Here is a 26,539-nt window from a genome sequence, read left to right on the forward strand (position 1 = left end):
TTACTGCTCTGTGATGAGCAGAGCAGTGCTGCATCTGGATGGGCTCCAGCGGTGGTTCCTGTGCTTCCGGTCAGGCTCTCATCAGAAAGGCATTTTTAATCCTTTTTCCATATGGCACAAGCATTTTTTTCAGGCAGTTCGTTCAAATAAAAGTACTGTTAATAACCAAGAGGGTAAATATGACACAAATGTAAGAGGAAGAAGAGGTGAGGGGAAAAGCAAACCAAAGATGTGAAGCAGTCCATATTTAACGCTCAGGAGTTATCACCCTCTCCATTTATATTTTCATGACCATTCTGTTTGCCTTTGTGCTTTCTTACTAACAATGGGAATATCATGATTTTTCTTTCTTTTCTTTATTCATTAACTATTTTAGCATTTTCCTTCATTTTCTTCATCCCTCGCTGGTGGGAGCTGCTGGGCTGCTGCATCGCCCAGGCCTGGGCTGGAACTTCTCCTCTCTGTGTTGTTTCCATGGCTACAAAGCTCTCTGCTAATGAATTATAAGCTTGCATTACATTATGGAATTAAGCTTAAAACACAGTCTGGTGAAGTATTAGAAATGAACTCTCCTCATTTTGAGTTATCAGCATCCTGACAATTAAGTCGTATACACGAGGAAATGGATAGTCCTTCACAACATCTACAATTACATGGGATTGGAAATGCAATAATGTAAGAAACAATCTGCCACAATGATGGAGAATGTGTCGCTGAGGAGGAGGTTTTTTCCCTGCAGATTGTGACTCAAAATTTACTGCATGTGTTTTCTTCATTAAAGGCTTGCCTTGCTAAGGCAGCTAAAGGCAGGCTGCCCAGGGAGGTGATGGAGTCTCCTTCTCTGGAGATGTTCAAGACCTGCCTGGATGCCTACCTGTGCGACCTACTGTAGGGAACCTGCTTTGGCAGGGGGGTTGGACTCGATGATCTCTGGAGGTCCCTTCCAACCCCTACAATTCTGTGATTCTGTGATTCTGTGTAATGGCTCTGCCTGTTAGGTGTTCGGACTGGGAAGTCCAGCAGGGCTCTGTCCTTCCCTGGGTCACTGGAGAACTACTTCAGCTTCCCCTTTCCACACCTGCAGTGTGAGTTCTGCCTCTCCCTGCCTGCTTCTCACCACGCTGTGCCACTTTGGGGTGGGATGTGGTTACCTGCAGTCCTGCGATGCCATTGAGTTACCTGCAGAATTAGGCAGGGAAAAGCTGGGAGCAAGGCTGATATGGGACACAGAGATTTTCGGAGTTTTTGGGTCTGGTGGAACCTTGCTGCATTTTGAGGCAGAGATATCATTAGTTTAACAAAGGGATTTAATTCTGGCAAGAGGATACAACCAGTATTAAGAGTTGAGACCCCAGATGCAGCCTGGCCGCATTGCTGACCGTCACAGCTGCAGGATTTTTGCAGGGAACTGAAGGCAGTGCTGCTCCCTGCTGCTGGATCTCCCACTTCCCATTCTCAGCAGTGCGTGGGAGCTCCATTTCTTTTCCCAGTAGGTGTCAGTGGAACCAGTACACAGCAGAGGGAACATGGGGAGAAGATGCATGCCCAGGATGCATTCATACCTCCCCACGTGCAATATTCAGCACTGTTGTTAAAATTCAGTCTTGTTAAATATTTTTCATTTACCACTTTCTCCTCTTGAATTTACCCCCGGTCCGTCTTCCCATTGCGCATCCAGGGACTGCTGGGAGCAGGTTGCCATGGCAACAGGGAAACACATCCTCAGTGGCCTGCATGCCACCAGGCCTTGGGTTGGCTTCCAGGTCATGCCAAGGAAAATGATGCAGGGTTTTCCCTTCTGAAATGGTGCATGAGGGGTGACCTGGAGGTTTGGAACCAGGGCTGCAAACTCAGCTGTGACTGAAAGGAAGGGGTGGTGTTGTGTTGCTGTCCCCTAAACCACTTCTTTGTTTCACAATCATTAGATTATGGAAGAACATGTTCGTATGACAAACCCATGAACAGTTTTTACACTTAGGATTTAGAAAGCCAAAAACAACAAGCATTTTTTAACTGTGAAAGTGAGATGTTCTCTGAAATACATCCTAAAAGATTCTCCAAAGTATCACACTGTAACTTCAACAACACTTCATGAAGAACTGCATTTGGGCTAAATGCATAAAGTGTGTCTCACCTGTGGTTTCAGGGTAAAAGAACGGGCCGAGATAAGGTGCGTCCGAGCCGGAGGAAGTAAGATGATGTGCATGTCTCGTTTTCTTTTAAGATTAACCCTTCTGCTACCAGTGCAGACTAATTCATCTTTACCGTACTGTTTTCTGGGTTTGTTTGCTGCAAGCTGGCCTTGTTGTGCAATGTTGTACTCTTTATACAGACAAAACCAGTTTATAGCGTACTGAGAGGGGGTTGTGGACAAATTTAAGCAAGCACCCACTATTGTAAAATCCCCTAATGTATGTAATCCATATGGTGGCTTGAATAGTGATGTTTGTAACGCTCTAAAAATGAGGAAGTCCCAAAACAACGTGGAGCATTTAAATATCTTTATTAGAATGGCTCCATATGAAATATATTTTCCTCTAAGAAAGCAACCAGAAGGCTGTGATTCTGGTTAGCTCTTCTCCTTTCAGATGTACCTCTTCCATCTGTTTTCCATACCATTCCCTTTATTCTAGCCATATGCAACTACAAGAAAACCTGTTCCAGTTCAAGACACTGACTTTAGGTAAACATCTGAGAATATGCATGTGTTGGGCTGTTCCAGCAGAGCTGGAAGAGGAAACAGTGCATCTGTCCAAGATCCAGAAAGATCTGGACACCATTTCACAGCGTCAGCTGTAGGAAACAAGATCTGCGGTCTCACCTGGGTGCCATGGTCTGTGTGTGTCTCGGGTCCCAGCGCCCTGCTCTCAGCTGTGTGTCCAGAGCTCCCTGTCACTAATCGCTCTCCTTATGCACACTTTACCTATGCAAAAAGGCCATCGGTCTCTTTATTCCTCTATGGTCAGTGTTGTTGAAACAGCATTCGGTGGAGCTCTGGAAAATACTTCTATCCAATATCTGTCATTCTTTCAGTGCTTGAATTGGCCTTGACAGAGCATAAGTCTCAAACAGATTTTCTTCCCTTCTAATTAGTAGTAAAGCTATTGCTCATGAGCAATCCTGGACGCAGAGGTAGTGCTGAAAGAAATGGTGTGTGGTTTGACATCTCACTTATGCAAATTACAACGCACTGTGCTCCTCACCGTCACTCTATTTTAAGAACAGTTTTGGTTTGTAGTTTCCTATCTGAAATACATAAACTGTTTCTTACATGTAGAAACAACACCCCCACATTTTAAGGTATACACAAATATGGGGTTGAGTCTTGTACAAGTCTTAAGGCCAAGTTAGTGGCTGTAAACCATGGTACCGCTGGATTCCACCAGCAGCAGGAGCTGCCATTGGGCAGTGCTTTGTAGGATTGGAAACGTAGGCTGGTGCCCAAGACTTGCCCTTGCTAAAGGCTTTTGCAGCCCCTGGTCCTGTTTGGCATCTCCAGGGGCTGCTTTCTTACAAGTAAGCCATCACAGTGGTGGAACGAATTCCGTATTTTCACAAACAAACTGCAAACAAAACACACAAAAAAAAACCCAAAAATGCCAAAATTCATATCCATGTGGCAGATACAAGATTTTCTGCAGTTATAAACCTGATTATGGCCTCATAAGCACAGTGCGGTTGGTTTACAGGAGGGCCCCTTGTCATGCTCATGGCAGGAGGGGCTGGTGGCCGAATCAAGGCATCCCTTCCTGTTTCAGACGTCTAAACATGTCTGGGGAGCGGAAAGTTGGTATCTTCCAGTTTCCAGTTGAGCTGCCAAGGTCATACGCCAGGCCAAGCCTTTAAGGCCTTTAAGGCCAAGACTTACTGTGTGACTCCGAATACACTTTGATTACCAGACTTTGGGTTTTTTATCTGTAAAACCAATAATATGCAAGTACTGTCCTTTTGTGGTGTAGTAACAGAAGTAATTATTCTTAGATGTTGAGCATATGCCAATGGCATAAAATAAATTAACCACATTAGAGATTATTTACTATGCCAACTCACTAGCTACTTGGGGGAAAGCATTTACATTCCAAAGTTATGCTATTATTAAACCTTCTTGGCTTTGCTTCTGCTGGTGTGTGGGATAAGTTTGAGAACAAGAGGGATATTTTGTTGTAGCCTGTATTATCTTGTGGTGAATCTTACTTTTTTCTCTTTTGTTAACTTTGAGATTTGAAATGAAACTTACTTCAGCAATTATGTGGTGTCTCATGTGAAAATACTGAGACCATTGCAACCTTCTGCAAACCAGACTGTCTAGCCAAGACAGAACCTTTGTATGTAATATTTCCCTCCCTCCCTTTTCCAGATCAACGCTTGATTGAAAATCAAAGTTGATTGTAATGCTAGTTTGAAAGTGGCCATGTTCATCTGCATTAATCCTCATATGTTGTTTTTTTGATGCAGGTTATTTTTCTTAATGCATGTTAAATATTTATTAACTCTTGCTATGCAGAGTGTCTTTGAGAACTACATTTCAAAAGAGAATGTGTTGAAAAGACTGTTTTTATCTAGAGTACTCTATATAGATGATAGCATGGTATTTTTGAAGAACGTTTTTTGTATTTTGAAACAAAGGCACCAGAGAAGCCTGCTTTTGGCATGAATATACGTGACTTCTTTTCTTTGGCTTTCAATTTTGCTTTGGTTTTGCTTCAATAACCAGATAAGTTCATCTGCTTTTATCTGGTTATACATGAACACATATTTCCACTTTAATTCTCTCAATAACATGAAAAGTATTGTTGGAATGAATCTTTGAACTCGTGTCTGCACAGATTTTGTTATGCAGCCTTTCTCCCAAGAATGCCATCTCCAATGTGGTCATCTCCAACCTAGTGCTCACCCAGTGACCCACTCTGCTGAGGAAATGGGCTGCTCTTCTCACTTCCCCGTTTTTGTGTATATATGTGTGTGTATGTCCTTTAGAAAGCCAAACTTGGGCCAGCTGGTAACAAAGTCATTACTCCGTCGGAAGACAGGAGTTCAACTGTGCCATCCAACAATCTGGACAGGGTGAAGCTGACAGATTTCAACTTTCTTATGGTTCTTGGAAAAGGAAGCTTTGGAAAGGTAAGAATTGTTAATAACAGTTCACTCCATTTTTTTACTCTTGAGGAACAGTAAATAAATCATTCTCCTTCTAAGAGGCAAAATCCGGAGTCAAACAGAAGTGCACTTCAGAAGGAGCAGAGTGGGGCAATTCCTTAAGGACTGGCAGGCTTCAGTCATGATTGGGCACATTTTTTTCAAAAACAGGTTGAGAACAGCCTCACACTTTTGGGCAGGGTGTAAGAAAATAACTGTAAAATCCTCACTTCTAAGCAGTTTCAAGGAGATCAGGTCTACCTTTCTGACCTTGCTCCCTAGGTAACTGCCACTTCTGGAAGTCACCGGCTTTGGTAGGGCTGAATATCTGGGAAGAATCACAGATAGTATTTATATTTGAAATGTGTTAGTGGAAAGAAAGGACTGCTATTTTTCTGGCTAGTTTAACACCCATTTGTATGGTGATGTGCCCTTTACTGAAGTCCCCTGGGACTTAACATCTTCTCAGCCCCGGGGCAATATGTCTGCAATTCACCTTGGGGTTTTGGCTCAGGTTTTGTCCAAAATGACTGATGCAGCTCATTGCAGTGGGTGAGTAATTATGTTATTTTTGGTGTTTTGATCAAGTTGGTCTGTACCAATGAAAGGGCAAGCTGGATTGCCACCTATACAGCTCACTGAGCATGTGAGTCACCTTCTCCATTGGCAGGTAGGAAGATTTTCACTCCTGTTTCTTTTTGTGCAGGTGATGTTGGCGGACAGGAAGAATACAGAGGAGCTCTATGCAATCAAAATACTGAAAAAAGATGTGGTGATTCAGGATGATGATGTTGAGTGTACAATGGTTGAAAAACGAGTGCTAGCACTGCAGGATAAACCACCATTCCTAACACAGCTTCACTCTTGTTTCCAAACAGTTGTACGTGAGCTCTCTTCCTTGTAGCAGTGATGTTTTTCGTAATACGTGATCCTGAATTATGTCAGATCAATAACCTGTGTTATCATCCAACATATATAACATAGATTCTGCACACAGGAAACACTGAATGATAAGATATCCCATGCAGTTACCCAAACTCATCCACCCTGAGTGCATGCTTGTAGGGTGTGATCAACATGTTCTTACCAAAGGCACGTGGAAGAGGTCAATTTTAGTCCTCTGAAAAATGGTGGACAGACCAATATTGCTTAAGTCTCACTTAAGGTCACTAAGTGGGAAAATACTACATAAGTACTCAGATATGTTGTAGTTATGTTTCACTTAAGATACCTGGATACGAGCTTTAAAATTTTTTACTTTGCAAGAAAAATCATCCTCCAAAATACTTTATTGCAGTCTTTCTCTAGCTGAAATAAAGTGAGAAAGGAATTTAGTATCACTGGTGAAGATTCAAGATACTTTTGTAAACCCTGTGACTTCTTTTCTTGCCTATTTTTAATCATCAGTAGTATATATATACCTAAATCTATTAGGAGGGATCAGAAATAGGCTGAAGACAAAGATTTTTAACCGTCTTTAATGCTTTTTTTGACATTTATTTTTAGCAGACAAAACTGTGTGTGAGTAATTATGGGAACAATGTAAGCAAGGAATACATAAACGTGAGTCACCATTGGCAAAACTAGGCAGCTCCCATCAGTCATTGACTGTTGCAGGTTTTACAAAACATCCCACTTCCATTTCCTAATGTATCAATTTTACCAGAATGTACAACCAGTCCCAATAACCTTAAAAGCTTTATTCCTGATCGGTGCTTATCTGTTATTGTCTGATGTGTTCATGTGCATGTTTAATACTTTATCCTAGGACCGCCTGTATTTTGTTATGGAGTATGTGAATGGTGGGGATCTCATGTACCACATTCAGCAAGTAGGGAAATTTAAGGAGCCACAAGCAGTGTGAGTGTCCATGTTTATATATTTAAATCACATAATGACCTTATTTTTATACTGTAACAGAGTTAAATTTCTCTATCAGCCTATGCTTTAAGTATGAATTAGTATTATAGATAAAGAGACATTGCATTGTAGTTTACACAAGATATTTCAGTGTGCAGCTTATGAGAAGTTCTATGATGCTACATTTTATAGAAGTTTTATCTGTGAGAAGTCAGGAAATGATGAGAAGTTGTTTATGTACATAGTCCCTTTCGGGTCATTGTACATCTGGTGTATCAGTGAGTAACTGATAATGATATGTAGCATATTTAAATGTGAGCAGGCAGAACATCAGTGCCATTTTAGTCATGTTTATAACATCTCATCATCATTTATTAGTGTTTCATGAATCATTTACCAATGAAACTTTCAAATCAAGCGTAACCAATTCTGTTTAAGAAACCCACGGAAATAATTTCTTATTTTGATTTAAGTAATCAGGGCTTGCTTAAAGGAAAGGCCTTCTAGATATAAATTTTGAGATATAAAACAAAATGTCAGCAACTCCCTAAAGAAGAGCACGATGGTGTCAGAACATCCTTGGCTCCCAGCTCATGTACCATGTCCACCACCTGTTGGAAACGATACTGCTTTATGACAACTTGTGCCTGTGGAGCATATTGCAGCACACATGTCTGCAAACAGCTCTGGTTTCAGAGCTAACCTTTCATTTTCTTTAAGCTTTAAGCCTAAAAAATAGTCCTTATCTTCTTCCCTATAATTTATGCAGATCCGCAGCAACTGGCATCAAACATCCATCAATATTATATATTCTTTTACTGCATTCAACAATTATATTTCATATTGCAGTCATTTTAATTACGTAATTAATCCATTAAGAGCCTGTATGAAGGAATGCTATTTCTGCAAATGATTTAATGCCATATGAATTGCAGTGTAAATTGAGCTGCATCCTGAACTCAGCATTGGTGTGTGATTAGAGATAATGACCTACGTCTGATTGGTGCAGCAGGAGTGCTGTGCTCCAGCTGCACCTTCTTCTCTCTGGTCTAGAAACAAATTTTCAATTAAAAAACAAAAAGCTGCCCTATTTTGTCATCAAATTTTTGACATCAAAGTTAAATTTATCTGTTAAAGTCGATTGGAAGGAAGGTGCCTGTTATGTCTTCTACCTATAATGTATGTTTTTATACTTTACTGTCATCACTTTTTACTGTGATGCATGTCCAAAATATTTTGTCAGAGGCAAATCACGAGGTAATAAGAAATCCTTGGGCTTTTTCTCTTCACACAGGTTCTATGCAGCTGAGATCTCAGTTGGGTTATTCTTTCTCCATAATAGAGGGATTGTTTATAGGTGAGTACAATGTGTTGAAAGTAATTTCTGTGCTATTTTCAAACCCCAAAATGGTCAATTTCTTTGACTTATCAGTGAATTTTTAAGGAATTTTTAGAAATAATCACAGAAGTGTCATTCTGGTGTTGTTGCACTGCAAACCAATCCCTCAGCTTTATGTCAGCTTTTCTGCACCCTACCCAACTCATCTGAAACCTTGAATATGTAAAGGAAAATAATCCTAAACGTTAACATTGAATTACTTCTTTATAGAGATCTGAAATTGGATAATGTGATGTTGGATTCAGAAGGACACATTAAAATTGCTGACTTTGGAATGTGCAAAGAACATATGTTCGATGGAGTAACAACCAGGACCTTCTGTGGCACCCCAGACTACATTGCACCAGAGGTAAATATTCACCATTTCAAGAGTCTGACATCCTCTCCATTGGCAGTTGTCAGTACAGGCATTTCACAGCACCACGTGTTGATGGCTGTAGCTCTGGATGCTCTATGGATGGTACTGTTTGTATTTCTGCAGGTATGTTGAATACCTCCATGAGTTAACACGAGGATATCTCTAAGACTTTGCTATTTTAAAATGTAGTTGATGGAAAACCTAACTTGGTACGGAATCAGTATTTCAAATGTTGTTTATACTAGCAAGACTAAATGAGCAGGCTCACCCCCTTGTGATTATTTAATTTGTAGACTGCAAGTGTTACTATACTTGCTTGTGCTTTGGTGTAAAGTCAGAAAAAGTTTGTGGGTGTAGCCAATGAGGTCAGCAAACATTTTGCTGTGAGCAAACATAGTTTCTTTAATGTTTTTATAGGTTCACACAGCTGTCAAAATACAGGTAGTGAAAAGATTGTTCAGCATTTTTAGGAGGTCACAAATCTCATTGATTTTCAGGAAGAGACTCGTGAAATCTTGAAGTTTTTCCTTGACCTCCCCACAAAGCTGCTTTGGTCGGCTCCAGGCCATGACTTACCAAAGCCCCAAGGCAGTGCGTTTGATCTCAGGAAAGTTCTGCTCATTGAAAACCTCAACTAAGCTGTAAGATCAGGGCTTGAATGGAGCTGACATAATAAATCCATCATTTGGCTGGGGTTTTCTGTGACTTACCAATACCTCTGTTGCATTCAAGCCATTGAAGTACTGAAAATCACATTCAAAGACAAACCTAACTGCAGTGTGTCTAAAGTGCAAATGGGATGCTTAGAAACACAGTCATGTTTTGAAGCACTGTGATAAAGAAATAGGACCTTACCATTAAGATTTTTAGTCTGGATCAGATTTATATTTCAGTACCTTAGGTACAAAACATGAAAAACAAGCACATGTGGTAGTTTGGAAATGATTCAACTATATGAATATTAAAATCTGGTGTTTGTGCTTGCTGAGCTTTCAAGAGTCTTGATTTGTTTGGCTGCAAGTTCAGTGCAAGATGCAGTGCTGGCTGGAACATTGCTGGCTGTAATTGAGTGTTTGTTGGAGCGGAGGAGATTTGTACACGGACAAGCAAATTAGTGTTAAAGGTGAATTTTGCCATCTCTGTGAAAGTAGAATGAAAGATAGTTTATTTTTCCAGTTGCTAATTCACAGAATCACAGAATGGCCAGGGTTGGAAGGGACCTAAGGATCATGAATCTCCAACCTCCCCATTCATGCTTTTCAGAATGAAATATTGTGTATTATAAAAGCTTGTTTTTTTTTCACAAATTGCTGTTGCTTGCAATAGGATAACAGAACAGCCAGAGCAGTATTTCATTTTCTTCTGTCAAAACATAAATGAAGCCAATATAACACATTAAAAAGTGTCCTCTGTGAGACAATAGTCTTGTGTCATTTGATACCAAAGAACATGCTGTCAGTGCCAAAATGCTCACTACAGGTCAGTGTAGGTTTATTAGGTTTATTTTAATTTGCTGGGAAATCTCCTGTACAGCAATAACCCTTTTACCAAAACTTGAAGGAAATTAGTCTTCCTATTATCTTACAAACAGATCTTTTATTTTTGTTAGCTGTATGATTTGCATTAGTTTCTGAAGACATTATGTTGCTAAGTAGGTCTGTGATAAACTTCAGAGTAAGGTTCATGTTTTGTCTGCAGGAGCATTTTAGCACATACCCATGGGCTAAAACCTATGATAGGTCATACTGAGCATAATGTTGCTGTTCCCTGTTGCATGGAGATAGATGAGCTAAATCTACATAAACCATCTGAAGTGAGTGTGTGGCAATCAAAAATAGAGAATTGGCTCCTGTGGTCAACGCTGGGGAAGAATACCATGGCTGGGGTGCAGAGATCTGCAGGGGCAACACAGGGACAATGCTGGTATTGCATTCAGAAAAGTGGACCTGCAAGCTTTGGTGCACCATAGAATAATGCTTTCCTTTTGTGTGTTTGGGGAAGTTAGCATTTATGACTTGATACACTGATATCCACTGATATTAATATTCCTTTTTTCAATCATATGCAAACTAAGAAGAGAGAAGAGGTTAGAGTTGTTGAATCCCACATCTGTTGGGCATGCAGTGGTTCTCTAGCACAGAGTATTTATTGACATGCTGAACTTAAGCATATAAATATGTATGGTCAGGGCAGTATAACAGCCTTGAAATCGATTAATACTTTATATTCCCTTGGTGAGTCAAGAGAGACTGAAGGAGATGGATGTCAAGAGATTAGTGGGAAGGGATTCTGGCAGCACCACCGCTGCCTGCAGCACAGGGCTGATCCCACCATGAGCATCCCTGCAGCACCTACAGCACTGGTTTGGAATTTCAGAAGAATTTAGATTAAAAAAAAATCCTCTCCTATTCTCTTCCATTCAATAACCTCAAACCTTAAGTTCTAACCACACATTTTCGAGGATTAAGGGAGGGCAATAGGAATGCCATAGGTTTGGAAAGTTTTTTGTGCTAGTTATATTTATTTCTTTTAATAACTGTGGTTTAACTTTTCCAGTAGACATAAGATATGTTCACAGAAGATTCTCTCTCTTGCCTCTGGGATATAATCGTTTCATCCCATTTGGCTACCAGCTGCAAGCTGCAGTGATCTAAACATTCCTACAGATTGCTGGTATTAATCTCCACGTCCTGCTCTTCACTGTGCCTTCCTTGGAGGCAAAATAAAAGAAGAAAGAAAGGAAAAAAGCAGTCAACATTCCTCTGCCAGTTTGGGTTGATGAGAGAAATTCTTCCTGAGTTCTCAAATCCTCTGCCTGAAAAGGCAGAGCTTTCACACACAGTGGTAGGTAGGAAAAATAGGAGATCTGAAATGCCAAAAGGCAATCATTTAAATCAGTGATGGAAAAGAAGGGGAAGGATCCTATCGATCTTCTGCTCCTTCCAGGCCTGTCGAAAGCAGAGATTGTAGCAGAAGGGTGTGGGTCTTCACTTATAGTCCCATGATAGCCCTCACTGCTCTCTGTGTCTGCTCTGCACACTGCGCTATTTAGTGATATGCCCCTCTTTGTTTATATACCCCTATTTATCCTGAAAGATCCCCAAATTCATACATGCAGATAGGATTCTGTTGGCAGCAGGCAGCGCTGGCTCTGGGTGCAGCTGGAAGGTAATGCCTGGTGATTGCTGGGTGAGGAGGAGGGAGCTGCAGAAAACACAACATGTAGAACTCCTGACTTTGTACCGATGCATGTTGGACTGTATATTGAAAACTCATCTGCTTCCTCCCACGTATAATCCCTTCCTCAAAATGAGCATTCTTTCCTCTTCTTTACATTTTCCAATTAATGCTTGGAGTAACTGCCAGTGTTGTGTGTGGGTATAACTGTTGGTTTCCATGCATGACACACAGGTTGGCAATGAACGTGGCAGATTGCTTTCCCGTGTTTCACTTGCATCACATCCTTACCAGCATTCGGCAGGTGATTCAAATGAGTATATTTAATTAGGATTAAAGGAAAACACCTTACAGTGTTATGTACATCGACAGACATTGACAGTAAAATGTTACTCTTCCTACCTTGCAGTAGATGCAATGAAAAAGCTGTTCTATTGCATTTGCAGTGGAACTTCATAGAATCACAGAATGGCCTGGGTTGAAAAGGACCACAATGTTCATCTAGTTTCAACACCCCTGCTATGTGCAGGGTCGCCAACTGCCAGACCAGGCTGCCCAGAGCCACATCCAGCCTGGCTTTGAATGCCTCCAGGGAACTTTTCTGAAGTGGTGCATTTCCAGTCCCAGTTGAACTCAGTGTCTGTGTCTCTTACTCAGCATCCCACTCTCATCACGCAACCAGTTCTGCATGAGAGATGGATGCCAGCTCAGCAGGGCCACTGCTCCGCTCGTCATGAGCTTCTGTTGACGCCAACATGTAGCATCAAATAAATATTTCAGCCAATGACATAGGACAGGAATTTCAGTGCTCTCATGACGCTGACCATATGTTAGGTTAACTGTAGGAGGTTTTATTCATGTCAGTTCTGTCTCTCCTGATGATTCTGTTTGATATTCTCTCACAAAGGCAAATTTAATTGGGGCAGATTGCATTTGCTGATGAGAATGCTATTTAGAGAACAACCCAATCTTGACTTGCTTCTTGCTGGTTAAACAGACAACACCATTAGTTAAGTGCTTTGTTATGTCTTTCATTTTATGTCATTAGCTTTTTAAAAATAATGCCTCTTGTCAGTACTCCCATCAAACTCTTTGATGTTACAAGAAGCAGATTGTGACTAGCTGGACGGAGTGATGACCAGGATGAAAGCTTGGCTGTCTAGAGGGATTTCTCCTCTCAGGGCTATGGATCTATCTTTTTCTCATTTGCAAATTTAGATAAGATGTTCCTATCAAAACCTCTTACGGAATGTTTTGCCCTTTCAATCTAATGACTTTCTGAAAAACTGTCCTTTATTTTTTCACAACACACCTTGCTGTTCCATAAGACGAGAGGTTGTGGGAAAAAGGTTGAGGATGAAATGTTTTAAGATTTTCTGTGTGTAAAGACACAAAACACTTGGTGTTTCCATTAGGCTGAGCAGCAGAGGCTCCTGCCCTTTTGGTGTGACTGGTACCTGGTTTCATACTACAAGCATTTTAGTCATGCAGCTTCGAATAAGTAACTGAGCTTTTCCAGGTTTCACTCTTGAACTTTGTTTTTTATTTGGAGTGTAAAAAAGAAATCATAAACATTGAAAAAAAGGCTTAGCTATTGATAATCTGCAATTTAGTGAGTCTTGTGATCTGAAGCCTTGACTCAAACAAATGGATAAATTTTTTGCCTTGTCTCTTACATTGTGCTACTCTACTCACATTCTTTATTATCAAATGCACATCTTAGGATTTCCTAGAGCTGACTTCCCCAAGGTACTAGAACGTCCACACACACAGGTGGGTTTAGCTAGCATTTGCAAAGCTGTCCAACTCCCATTGAAACCAGTTACTATCTGGAGTGAGGATTCAGTATTGGCTTTCTGGGACTTTGCAAAGAACTCTGTTTGTCTCTGTGGCACTATTTATCTAACATCACAGGACTTGAAGTTAGTTAACATAGGACTTTGTTTTTATGTGATTTTACAGATCATTGCTTACCAGCCCTATGGGAAGTCTGTGGATTGGTGGGCATATGGAGTGCTGCTCTATGAGATGTTAGCTGGCCAGGTAAGGGTCACCTCTTGGTGGCTCCAATGCTGCTCACTTTCAAAACTTGCTGAAGGGCCAGACCCTTAGGAGACAAGCGTGGGGCCTTTCATACTACTATTATCTCATGTACTCTTGACTGTTTCCGACTCACTGAGAATGTAGTCTTTAAGCCCTTTGTATTTCACCCCCATAATAAAGCACTGCCTTTGAATATGGTTTCTTTGTACTGTAATGATGTTATAAATAGCCGTGTTCAAAACTGAATGGGAGAGAGACACTTGAGTAGGAAAATGCATGTCAAATGGAAGAAACACCACTTAGTAGTTTGAAACCATGGGGAGATTTTGTCTATGCTGTGCATTGCAGTTAAGTCACAAGAATACAGTTTTTGTATTCTGTGTCCTAGGGGTAAAGTATGGGTCTCGCTGCTCTAAATAAGCTTAGTTACAGACCCCTTATTCTGCACAGTTAATGAGAGGCTGCTCTCTGAGTCACTGAAGTAGAAAAGCAATGCTGTTCTACAGTAAATTGCATATAACTGCCAACTTAAAGAGCTCTATTGGTCTTGAGTTGGATAAGATTTGTGCAAGCAGCTTTCAATGAGTGTTAGCTAGAGGTATGAATTTCTTAAACTTAAAACATACATTTTTAACAAATGGGTTGAATAGTTTCTCTACTAAATCCCTTTTGACATTTTAAAAGTTTTTAAAGGGTTGCAGTGGCAGTTGTTAACATTTACAGTGTACAGTGCTAACATTAGGCAGCTGAGTGCTTTTGAGAAAATGAGATTTACTGCTAGCTGAGTCTTTACAGTGTCTGTACCCCAGGGACTCAGCCAGGGGCACTTCCCTCTTCACCTGTATTTGAAACTAAAATGCAACCCTGTATTGTGATGCAGTCCACCTTCACAGAAGCAGAGTCTACAGCCACATCTTATAAAAACAAACTGGGATTTATCTAGAATGAAGTGAGGGGTAGATATGCCTTAATAGAAGGTAACTGAAAGTTACAGTTTCCAAACTTTACCCTTTGAAGTACTTTTGGGTGTCCAGTATACAGTAGCTTTAAAAGCTAATGAAAGATTATCACAAAGATGGAATCACTGAAGGTACTCCAGCAAACCTTTCATTAACTTTCTGCCATGCTGGGAGCAGAAATGAATGTTTGTCATCAATTTCTGTCTGAGACTGCTAAACACTAAGCTTCTGGGTCAGCAGGTCCCCATATTGCAGGTGGCTGGATGCTTGTTGTGTATTCCTGAGCAGGAACCTTTGCTTCCACTGATGCCTTTGGACATCTGTGCTTGTCTGGAGGCAGCATGGATGCATCTTTCACCTGAACCACTATGGCTGCAGTATTGCTATACCACCTCATAAAAAGTGGAGAATTAACAGCATTTATTTTAACAGCCTCCATTTGATGGAGAAGACGAAGATGAACTTTTCCAGTCCATAATGGAACATAATGTTTCCTATCCAAAATCACTGTCCAAAGAAGCTGTCTCCATCTGCAAGGGGGTGAGATAGACGTTTCTTTATCACTAAGCTTCTTTTTGGCAATCCTTGTGAATAACTTTGTCTGGCTTTGATATGGTGCTTAGTATTTTAAGTGTAATTTCTGTCAGGCTGTGTTAAGTTATATTGTCATAAAGTGCTTGTCGCTCGGTGTCACTGATAAGAATTCAGCTCCTCCTGCTGTGTCTGCTTATTTTATGGTAAGAACAAATGTAAGAGGCAGTAGCTGCCAAATCCAAAGGAGGATCCAAGCAGGAGGATGGTGTGAAACATCTCCACCTGCCTTGCCTCAGCCCTTGGCTGTGCCAGCCCATGTTGGCAAGGTGGGGAGGTTTCCCAGTTTAGATGGATATGCAGGGAACATGCTGTGGTCCTCAGCCCTAATCACAGCAGCAGAACAGAGGAGTTAATAAGGATCATTTTTCAACGTGAATAAAGATGAGCCTATGTGAAATTCTGTAGCATAAATGCATGGGAACTGTGGAGAAATCTTGACCCAGTTGCAAACTGCATGAGCAAAAGTTTATCTTAGATTGAGAGTTAATCTAATTTTTTTTTCATGGAAAATAATAAATTTGATTTGAAGGGATTAGCTCAGAAAAATAGAGTTTGGTTGACTTTCTCTTGACTCCATGCGATTCCCCTGGGTACCATCATTCCACAGCTTTTCCAAACCATCCTCTATAAAGCCTTACTTTGATGTCTTACCTCACTTTGCATCATGTCAGTTGATTTGGTAATGCCTTTTTTCCTTTCCTTTGCAAGCATGTAAGAAGTATTGCCCATAGCTTGGATATTAATCCTGTAGGGAAAAATCATCAAGAAAAAGAAAAGCTGTTTAGAACAATGAAGTAAAAGGAAGGACCACTCTAATTTTAGAACTTACCCAGTATAGACATGCTGCTTGTGGCTAACAAAAACTAAATGTTATATTTCTGTAAAGATTTATGCCTTGTTGTGAAAATTGTACGTTCACACAACACAATGTGAACTTGATCTAGTTACCTTGTTCTCAGCTCTCCTGCTTGCTGTCCATTGCACTGGCTGCTTATGCAAAGGGAGTTCAGAAAACTAAAATGACCACACAGCCAGGCACGGTGGTGCTGCCCACTGTGACCTGAAAAAGAATTGTCTGCTTGACAGCTTTTAATGGATTCTGAGTGTGTTGGGTTTGGTGGTCATAGTAACTTTGGGACAGAATTATGACTGCTAGATTCTCATTTTTCTTATTTCTCCCACTGTTCAAGCAAGAGGGTTCAAAAAGCTTTAAAGAAGAGGCAAAGTTGCTCTTAAGCATGAAGAATGATGTGATCCATCCCAGCCCCAAGCTTCGCTGGCTTCCTGAAATTTGCTTCACATCTCTGTTATTTTAGGTTCTGAATTGGAATATGATCAAGTGAACATTTGGAGGAAAAGTAAAGTGGTACAGCTGAGGTTTTAAAAAGATGCGTTGTGGTATTGCTGCTAGCAGTGTATCAATCACATCTAATTGTAGAAGAGCTTCTAAAAGTCCCCGCAATACTGGAACTGAGAGCTGAAGGCTGCATTGCTCGATGCCTAATTGACAAACAAGATTTTTTATGAGCTTGTTAATTACAAAGCACATCAGTGTTTCCAAGCATGCAGTGCTGGTGTTGTTTTTTTTTTCCTCAAGTCTTGATCTGTACAACTGGGTGTAGTGTTGACGAAGATGTCGTTAAGGATGCGCGGGAGGAAGCGCGGATGAGATGCTGTCAGCTGGGTGCCAAGGAGCTGCAGGCTCCGTAGCGAGGCATCTTCAGCAGGCCCAGAGCAATGAAGGGAGGGCTGTGCTTCCTACAACTCCAGCAAACTGGGATTTATTGCGTTTAATTGATTGCTGAGGTAGGGCGGATGCTGTTCTGGAGATTTATAAGGTTGAACCAACAGACCAAAGATGGAACTGGGGAGCGAGCGGTGCGGTGAGGCCCACGCAGCTCTGCGTTCGGCCGCGGGCTGCTGTCTCCTGTGACCAAACAGAAGCTATTCTCAAAAAATTAATTTCAGCTTTTCGCAGCAATTTTATTAGCAACTTCCATCTCCGAGAACATTGCAGTCTGGGGAAAGTCTGCCTCGCGTCCAGTGCTCAGTGTAATCATTTGGTGTTTTCTTGTTGGCAGCTAATGACTAAACATCCCGCAAAGCGCCTTGGCTGCGGCCTCGAAGGCGAAAGAGACATCAGGGAACACGCTTTCTTCAGGAGAATTGACTGGGAGAAACTGGAAAACAGAGAGATCCAGCCACCTTTCAAGCCCAAAGTGGTGAGTGGGGTGATGGCCGCGTTCACCCAGCACCTGTCTGCACTCCTGGGCTGGGATCTGTGCTGGCCAACGGATGCAATTCCTTCAGGAGCAGCTGTAAATTGTTACATCTTACCGTTGAATCTTTGCTCTCTAACACTGTTTTCACTTCTGCTGAGATGCACAGAGCATGGCAGGTATAGGATTGTTGCCCTGTGCTCTGATCTGTTTGTCATTGCAGACGTGCTAGTGGGTCACCACTAACTAGTGTACAGAGGCAGAGTGCATTCCTCTCTTACTGCATACAAAGCACATTTTCCTCTCACCAGAAGAGGAGTTGTATGCCAAGAAGTGTTCTATGCTAGGGGAAATCAGCCTTTCCATAGGATGTGGGTTTTGCATGGAAGGAAAGGTATAAATAAGCAAAAAAGCCATGCACAGCACTGCTGACACTGACAGACCATTCCCAGAACTGTCTGTCAGAGGGGGAGCTTCACTTCTTTACAAACATTTTATGTAAGGTTTTCATTATGTCCTTCTTGAGGCAAAATTGAAGCTGACCATAAAGCAAATCTACCTCCACAACTGTAAGCTTGGGAACTGAGTGCTCATCAGCATGAAGATGTTAAATCCTGAAATACAGTCCAGTTCCATCAGAGCACACTTCGTGGCGGATCCTGGATCCTGTTCAGAGCAGCTGTTATCTTTCCCTGTGGTTATCATGACCTGTTTTGTTTATACAGGCAGCTATTGAAAGATACCAAGGAGATTTGGGCAAGCATTCACATGGAACATCATCTTCCCAGACAAAAATCATTCAAAATCCAAGTCTAATATTTACATACCCTATGTATAACTCATTTATTGTGATTGCTGATTCTATTTGTATTGATTCCAAAACACGCAAAGCTTAATTTGTTTTAAGATGTGTTCGTATTTGTTGGCTTTGTTTTGTTTTCAGATAACCTTCCCTAGGAAGCACTTTGCTGCAGGAGCAATCCTGCTGCTTTTGCAGACAGGCACAGTTCTCACTCCAACACAGAGCTGCAGATTTTGGGTCAGCAGTTGGTTGGTTTAAATAACATGTTCCTTTCTAGACTGACAATTCATAACCCTTAGGTGTAGGGTCATTGCTTGGCAGGAAAGACATTTTCTCATGCTTGTAAGAATTCTGGTGATCTCTTATTCTCAGTCACACCTTGGTTTCAAGACACAGCTGGTTTAAATTCCGTTTATTGGAGAAAAAGGGAAAATAGATAGAGCATAATTATGTAGAAGCATCAGACTTCTCCATAAAACATCTATTTAAAAAAAAAGGAAAAAAAAGTCTTTCCTGTGAAAACATCCCTGCTCTGAATTGGCTGCACTGCCTTAAAAAAAAAAAAAGGCAGTTTTCCCCTTGTAAAAGTTCAGCTCTTGTCCACTCTCTGGACCAAAAGGCCAGGATATTCAGTAGAAAAGCAATCTGCCATTAGCCTTCACTCTTCCAAGGTTGAACAAGTGCCCGTTGTCAGCACGCTGGTCCAGTACCTCAGCATGTATTTCTCATCTGAGATATAAAACAACTTGTGCCTGGGGCAGCAGAAGTTCTCTGTAGCTCAGTCTGGCTGGCATATCCAAGTCTGTGTGCCAGGTGTGTTGTAAGCAATTAAGAAACTAACTGAGCTGTTTTCAAGATAGGTTATGAGCCACATGTCTCGCCCTTGAATTCCCTTAAGGCTCCCCTCCAGTTTGTTCCTCCTATAAATGTGCACCTATATTCATGTTGAGTTAGTTCAGAAAAATCAATGTTTTATATTGGCATATTGTACAAGTCATCTTCTGTCCTTTCAAAGTTACCTTCTAAGTCAGAAGATAATGGTTTAATGCAGTGTTATCCTCCAAATCCCAATGTAGATATATTCAGTAACAAAAATAAATGATAGTGCAGCTCTGCTTCAGGGTAGGGAGGAAAGGGTCAGGGACAACAGGAAGAAGTATTCACTGTGTGCATCACGCATCCACTCTTTGAGGAGCTCTTATAGTAGCTGGATTTGAAATAAACAGATTTATGAGTTGCCTTTGGACCTCTGTGCAGAATTGCTGTCTGTTTATCCCCAGATGAGCAGTCTTTCTTGCACCCAAACTCATTTTGTTCTGCTTCCAACTTCTCCCTTTTTCACTTGCTGCTAATTTTACTCTCCTGCCTTTCAGCTGTTTCCACACCACTCCAAATTCCCCCTTTCAGCAAACTTGATTTCTTTTGTTTTCTGTTCTGAATGAAGAGCACTCAGTGTGGAGCTGTATGTAACCACGCTTCTCGGTTAGGCTTCACAAGTCTCTTCTCTTGGACAAAAAAGGAAAGAAACCTGTGATAGCACATTTTGCAACATGGGCCTGTTCCCAGGGTGCACTCCCTGCCCCACTTCCATTCCTAGGCAGGCAGCAGTTTGCTGCTAGTTTGGTCTGTTACCTCCTGCAGATGCTTGGAAAGAAGAATATCTTCCATTTCATTTAGTGGAGCTGATTGTCATTACTGCTTCTGGGGGTTAAACTAGGGGGAAGTTTGGAAGGCAAGGATCAAATACTTGCCGTTCCTGTACATCTCTGCAGTGTGCATCCAGCACTGAGGCATACAGAATCACATGGACTGCCTTGTGATGGGGAGCACTGGTGAGGGCGGTTGGGTCCCGGTTTCTACCTTTTAATCCACTGTGCACTGTTATTCAGGTGCTGCTAAGCAGTTCAGTTCCTTTTCTGTGCTCACTGCTGTCTGAAGAGAGCCAGGTTTGTCTCCATGTCTCTGCTCCACACTTTTGAGGGCTCTCTGGTTGTGCTTGCAGTTCCCACGTTGTTCCCTATGAGGCTGCCCAGGATTTCAGTACTTTGCAGGGCCTCGTTTCATTTCTGCTTCACCGAGTGGGACTGAAGTGTGATTTGGAATAAATACCTTCTGGAACCAAGCATGTTCCTGATCTAATAATAGACAGCTGCATTATAACGTGGTATAATTTTGTAGTAATGATTATACACAAACACACGTGAAGCAAATGGATCCGTATGTGTATGCAGATCTGTTCACAATTTCCCAAATGTTACATCCGTATTTCCTTTAGTAAAACCAGTCTCTATATTTAAGCCTCTTTAACTTGCCATCTCATGGTGCTTTTCACCACAACTCATCAATTAAAGCTCCTCTGTTTGCTTGGGATTGTTTTGGTTCAAATATCTGAAAAGAAAATGTTATCTTAATTACTTGTAAGACTTGCATTCATCCTGAGAAATCTGCAGACCTGCTGACTGCATTGCTGATCTTTTCAGTCTTTTTTCTCTCTTTTTTTGTTCTCTTGCAGTGTGGCAAAGGTGCTGAAAACTTCGATAAATTCTTCACACGAGGACAGCCGGTGTTAACCCCGCCAGACCAGCTGGTCATTGCTAACATAGATCAATCCGATTTTGAAGGGTTCTCCTATGTCAACCCCCAGTTTGTACATCCCCTCCTAGAAAATGTAGCATGAAACAGCAGAACGGGAACAAATCCCGCAGTAGGAAACAGTTCTTAACCCTAAAATTTTTAGGTTTTTGCCTTGGTTCCATTTGGGCCTGAAAATTATAGGGTTGAAAAGTGTGAGATGGGGGGGAAAGGCCACTTAGTGAGGATTTTGGCTTTGCAACCGAAACGTCTTAATGGGAGATAAGTTAGCGTACGGTGCCCGTTTCTCCTACTAGAAGTCTCCACTGACTCGTCCGAAGTTCCCTGTTTTTGGTACATTCTATAGTTTTGTAGCTCCCTGTTGTCTTTTCGCTCCGTTTTTCACTCCGCCGCTGTTGCAAATAATCCAAGACCCGACCTGAGAAGCACCTCCAGTTCTCAGTCCTTGCAGGGGACCAGTGCTCCCCGCTCCTATGGGCGCCATGGGGAGAGCAGAGCATGGGACTGGAGAGCGCCGGGGAGGAGAGGCATTGCAGAACGTGGTGGAAAGCAGTTGTTACCAAAACCTGGCAAATAAATACGAGTTGGGAGTGGGGGGGGGGGGGGGGATGAAATTCAATTAGAGCCCAAAGCTTTGTGAACTGATCCTGTAAGCAACACCGAATTTAAACGCTCTCCAGCAGTGGCCAGATCTCTAGATCTTTGCTAAGTAGCATGTGATAAACTCGAGGGTGAAGTTTTGTCTTTAATAATAATAATAATAGTAATAATTTTAATAATATTTTTGTGAATTTTAATCTCCGTGAGATTATTCTGTGATCCAGGGTGCCATTGTTTGTTCAGTTGATATCATTTACACCACTCCTCAAGCTCACTGTTGACTGGTTCTACTAACAATGTTTTACTATGAAGTTTGTTAACCTGGAATGTAAAACAGAACTGTAATCCCTTACATCTTATTTACGTGCGTGTGTTTGTAGTCTGCAGTATAGGGCAGTAAGTTGAAGGAATATTGTGTATGCTAAATTAACAACAATGCAGTCCCAGCTGACTTCCTGATTTGTCCATAGCAACTCGTGACAATTGAGAATTAGTCCTACAGTAATCAATTTTAACTCAGAAAACTTGGGGCTGTACAATAATCAAGCTTGAAAGAAGCACCTAAAGTTTGTTTTATTGATAGAATGGAATTTAATACATTTTGCATATGCTTCATGCAATGAATTTTGCATGTTTAGTAATAACTCTTAATAATAAGGGTTAATAGTAAGCAGTTCTATATTGACATAATCATATCAAGCATACAGAGTATTATAAAAGTTTTATAAAACAAATTGTGCTTTATTTGTGGAAGTTCCTGTTCTGAACAACATCATTTAGGTTTAGCTAAATGTTTTCTCGCTGTTGTTTTGGGTTGTTTTTTTCTAGTTTTTGGATATTGCTAATGACTTAGGGTATCATCTGTTTTTTTAAATGTAGATCTACTTTTAAACAATAACTCTACCTGCAGGTTTTATACAAGTTTCAATTAGGCTTTCATTTCATGTCTGCTGATTACTTACAGGGAAGGAAATAGATTTTATTTGCAATGATGAACACTGTAATTAATGCAATCTTCTCCTCTCCTATCTCACTTAGATACAAATTTTGATATTTCCTCTTAAACACTTACCAGAAGATCTTAATTCAAATATCAGTAAATATTTTTGTGCTTACTTTGGTTTTGTTACAGCATGTAAAATAGTAGGCGGTGCGTTTTCCTTTTTTTCCCTTCTGCCTTGTCAATGGTAGCAGCCATAGGCACTCTTTGTCTGTCAGATGTGCATGACGATGCCAGAAGCATGATGTCTCTGTTGCTGCATGCAGACTGAATACAGTTTTTCCAGCATGTAAACATACTCAAGAAGTCAGATATTTGCCATAAAAGACTTACATTTATACTAGAATATGTAACCGGAGGGTGGCGGTGGGAGGGGGGCAGGAATCTACTTTCTAATCATCTTTTATTACAATAAAACATTGAGCCTGTGCCAAAGATTCTGCCAGAAAGATCCAGTCCTGCAGATTGGATGGCAATGATGTGCAGGAGTGACCCCGTGGCACCTGGGACAGTTTGTGAGCAAAGCGCGGTCGGATGTGAACAGAAGCGTCTGCGCGGCGCTCCTGCACCACGTATGCCTTCCGAAGCCGTCCTTTGGCGTCTGGGATTTGCAGCACTCCAGTTGTGTGAGCAGCCCTGCTCCCTTCGTGGTCACAGCCCTTGGTTGGAGCATCCCCAGGGAGGGCTCAGCCCATGGTGGATGGACCCAGCGCATCCCCCAACGAACAGCTCCCCAGATTGTTGCCTAAATAAAAGACCTCAACCATTTTAACATATTTTAGGAGTACAATTTTTCAACTATCCCATGGCAAACATGTCATCAGCCAAGTCTGGGCATTCGTTTTTCTCTTTGTGTATTATATACCTGAAGATTACGGTATGTTGTTCGCCATAAAGCATGTGGACTAACGCAGCATTCACGACTATTTCTGTCTTTCTGATTATTAGTAGCCTGCCATAGTTTGGGGATATCTCGGTGTCATGCTGTACAAGGTAATAGATTGTGGAAGTCAGATGTTGAGGAAATAAGGGAGCTCTCAGTGTTTAAATCTGCTAGGAGCAGGCAGCAGCTGGTGTAGGAATGTGAAAGGGAGGCTTCTGAAAAGGAGACTAGTTGTCCTCTAAAGGTCCCTTCCAACTCAAATGATTCTATGGTTCTAAGAAAAGGAAAATACGAGGAAATAGAGCAAAGCATGGGTTTGTGGAGCAAGGAAAACAGCACGTGGTGCAGCTCCCCAACCCAGAAAGAGGCAGGAGAGAAAACCAAGAGATGTTCCTAAATCTGTTGTTTCTCCTGAGGAGCTGTGCTGGGATGTCCATCTGGAAGTGGTTGCTGCTGGCAGAGCAGTGACATGGTGCTCTCACTGGCAGTAAGGAGCTGGTCCAGCCTCTGAGCGGAGCTGCTCACTTTGTGGCTGCTCCTCATAAAACATTAAATATCCAGCAAGTACTTTCCCATGTTTTTTAATACAGGTGTTATTTATAAAATGTTTCTCACAAGATGTGGCTTCCTAGACAGAGAGCATTTGTCAGCCGAGGCATTAGGACTGCTTTTCTTTCCCTCATACTCAGTAGCAAAGGCATTCCACTCTTTCCCTTCTAGTGGAGCGAGGCCATCCCCATGAAGGATGTGACGGAAACATTTAATGTGACTGAGTTCTTGGTGACTTTGAGTCCTTGTCATCATGAGCACTATTGTGCATTTAGGTTCCATCTGTTTGCAGCTACAGGGTGTGAGTGCTGTGTGCTAGGCAGGCACTGAGCTGCAGTGAGTACAAGAGCAGCTGAGGTACAGCTCCACACGCTTACATGTAGTAGTTGAGTGGAAGAGTTGAATAAGAGTTGAATCCAAAGTAGTTGAGTGGAAGAGTTGAATAAGAATTGACTCCCTAAACATGACTTCATATCAACCAGTGGCCATGCCAGCAGCAATTGGTGATCAGCAGCCTTACAACAAGGAACCATCGTGCACTACAGCCCTTCTGCTCCCAGAGAATCACAACAGAGAGGCTGAGCCCCCGGGCTGCTGCTGTCCCTGCCTCAGTTTCTCTCTGTCAAATGAGGGTAATAATACTGCCCTGCAGGGGTGCAAGGACTTCTCAGTTCATGTTTCTAATGCCCTTGTAACCTGGGAAGAGTTGTATAAGTATTACTATAATTTTTACTATTGTATCAGCATATTCGACTTGCGAGGTATCACTGTTTATTCATGGGGTGTTTCTACTTTTTTGTATGACTTCAGAAATTCTACTGAAACCATTTGAAGGAGAACACAAACAGATGTGATACGTTTCTTCCAGATTGCGGAGTGCAGCCTTTGCTGAGGGGTGAGGGAGGAGGTGACACCGCTTGGGTCGGTGCAGCTCTCTCCTCTCCAAACACTGAGATTCTATGTGATAATTCCATGTCAATTGAGGTCTTAGCAGAACTGACAGTTGTAGGATATGATTCCCTATGGGTAAATACCATTAGCACAGCTCTTTTCTAATAACATTTGTACTGACTCCTGCTGGAGGAGTGGTATTTGCTACGCGGCTGCTCCATCTGAGACAGTTTTATTCCAGTGAGATTTTAGTGTATTCCTGTGTTGTATCTCCTCTTGCTTTTCTGTTGCTTCCGCGTGACGCCGCAGTCCAAATTTAAAAGCCAGAAGTGTTGGTGGCAGGAACGTCTTAACAGAGAGGAAAATGAGGTCTCTGTGAGTTATAAACCTTTTCCCATCAATTATTGGAAGCGGTACAGATGTATTCCTCCCAGTCACAGGGAAGCAAAGCTGTTGATGGCAGTGATGCAGGTGGTTTGGTCTTTCCAGGGTCCGGAGTGCAGCTGTCTTGGAGCAAGGCAGCAGGGGAAGAACACAGCGCCTAGCACCCAACCGGTGCTCCACACCTTCACTGGATCCCGTCCTGCTCCCAGCCCCAGCAGCACTCCCCACGGCTCCCACCCTGCCCAGCACAGCCCCAGCCCTCACACAGAAGCCAACAGAGCCCTTCACCAGTTCTCTCATGAGCTATTAACATGAATGTAAGAAAAATAATTTCAACGACCTGAAGCGTGCCATCTCTTTTGAACACATTCGGGGCGATCCCAACTCCTGTTTGATTTTGCACAACGATGCGAAACACACCTGAAACGTTTGAAATGATTGCATGTTGTTTCAACGCTATCCTTTATTTAAACAAGGAGCCGTGCTACCTTGAGTCATTCATATTTATGGATGTTATTTTAATACCCAACGCTTGTATTTATAAAGAGGAGAACGTTATTCATTTTCTCACCGTTTATTTTTCTGCAAGATGCTACCGGGAAACTGGGAGATGCCAAATCAGAAAAACCACATTGGAAGTGTAGTGGGCAAAACCAGTCTACAAATTACAGCATCTTTTTTTTTTCCTTTTTTTTCTTTTTTTCTTATTCCTCGAGATCTTCAGTCTTTGTTGGCATGAAACACTTTTGTTAAATATGAATTGTAGTTTCAAAGCAAGTGTGTGCAAATAAAAATACTGATCATTATGTTGCAAGAGTTTGCTCTGCTTTGGTGGGAATTCATTTCCAAATGTGCTGTGCAGATGCTCTGGTGTGGATGCTCCATGCTCCATCAGCCATGGGCCTCGCCGGGATCCAGAGCAGAATCCTACTGGACTGAAACCCTCGCACACAGAATGCCAACCTGAGCCCTTGTTAAATTCCTGTTAATAAATTGAGAGAACAAGAGGCTAAACTGGGGGAAAAGGGTTGTGTTTACAGACAGCCTGCAGATCTGGTGCAAGTGCTGCTGTTATGACAGAGGAAATTAGGGG

The 26,539-nt window shown here is 41.7% G+C and overlaps 1 protein-coding gene across 2 annotated transcripts in view; it reads left to right on the plus strand.

Moving 5' to 3' along the window:
• PRKCA (protein kinase C alpha) overlaps positions 1–26,260 on the plus strand; it is a 115,821-nt gene extending 89,561 nt beyond the window's left edge. Inside the window, exons 6-15 of one of the 2 annotated variants that reach the window (XM_042865016.1) lie at positions 2,147–2,170; positions 4,978–5,121; positions 5,843–6,016; positions 6,905–6,996; positions 8,291–8,353; positions 8,606–8,744; positions 13,893–13,973; positions 15,365–15,472; positions 17,608–17,748; positions 21,060–26,260. In XM_042865016.1, the coding sequence (XP_042720950.1) occupies positions 2,147–2,170; positions 4,978–5,121; positions 5,843–6,016; positions 6,905–6,996; positions 8,291–8,353; positions 8,606–8,744; positions 13,893–13,973; positions 15,365–15,472; positions 17,608–17,748; positions 21,060–21,224 (1,131 nt within the window). In that variant the 3' untranslated portion in view covers positions 21,225–26,260. The remainder of the gene's footprint in view (positions 1–2,146; positions 2,171–4,977; positions 5,122–5,842; positions 6,017–6,904; positions 6,997–8,290; positions 8,354–8,605; positions 8,745–13,892; positions 13,974–15,364; positions 15,473–17,607; positions 17,749–21,059) is intronic. The other variant, XM_042865015.1, reaches the window with a different exon arrangement.
• The last annotated feature ends 279 nt before the right edge of the window (positions 26,261–26,539 follow it).

This window comes from Lagopus leucura, unplaced genomic scaffold, assembly GCF_019238085.1.
Source record: "Lagopus leucura isolate 7727_CA_CO unplaced genomic scaffold, USGS_WTPT01 Super-Scaffold_797, whole genome shotgun sequence".
Lineage (NCBI taxonomy): Eukaryota > Metazoa > Chordata > Aves > Galliformes > Phasianidae > Lagopus > Lagopus leucura.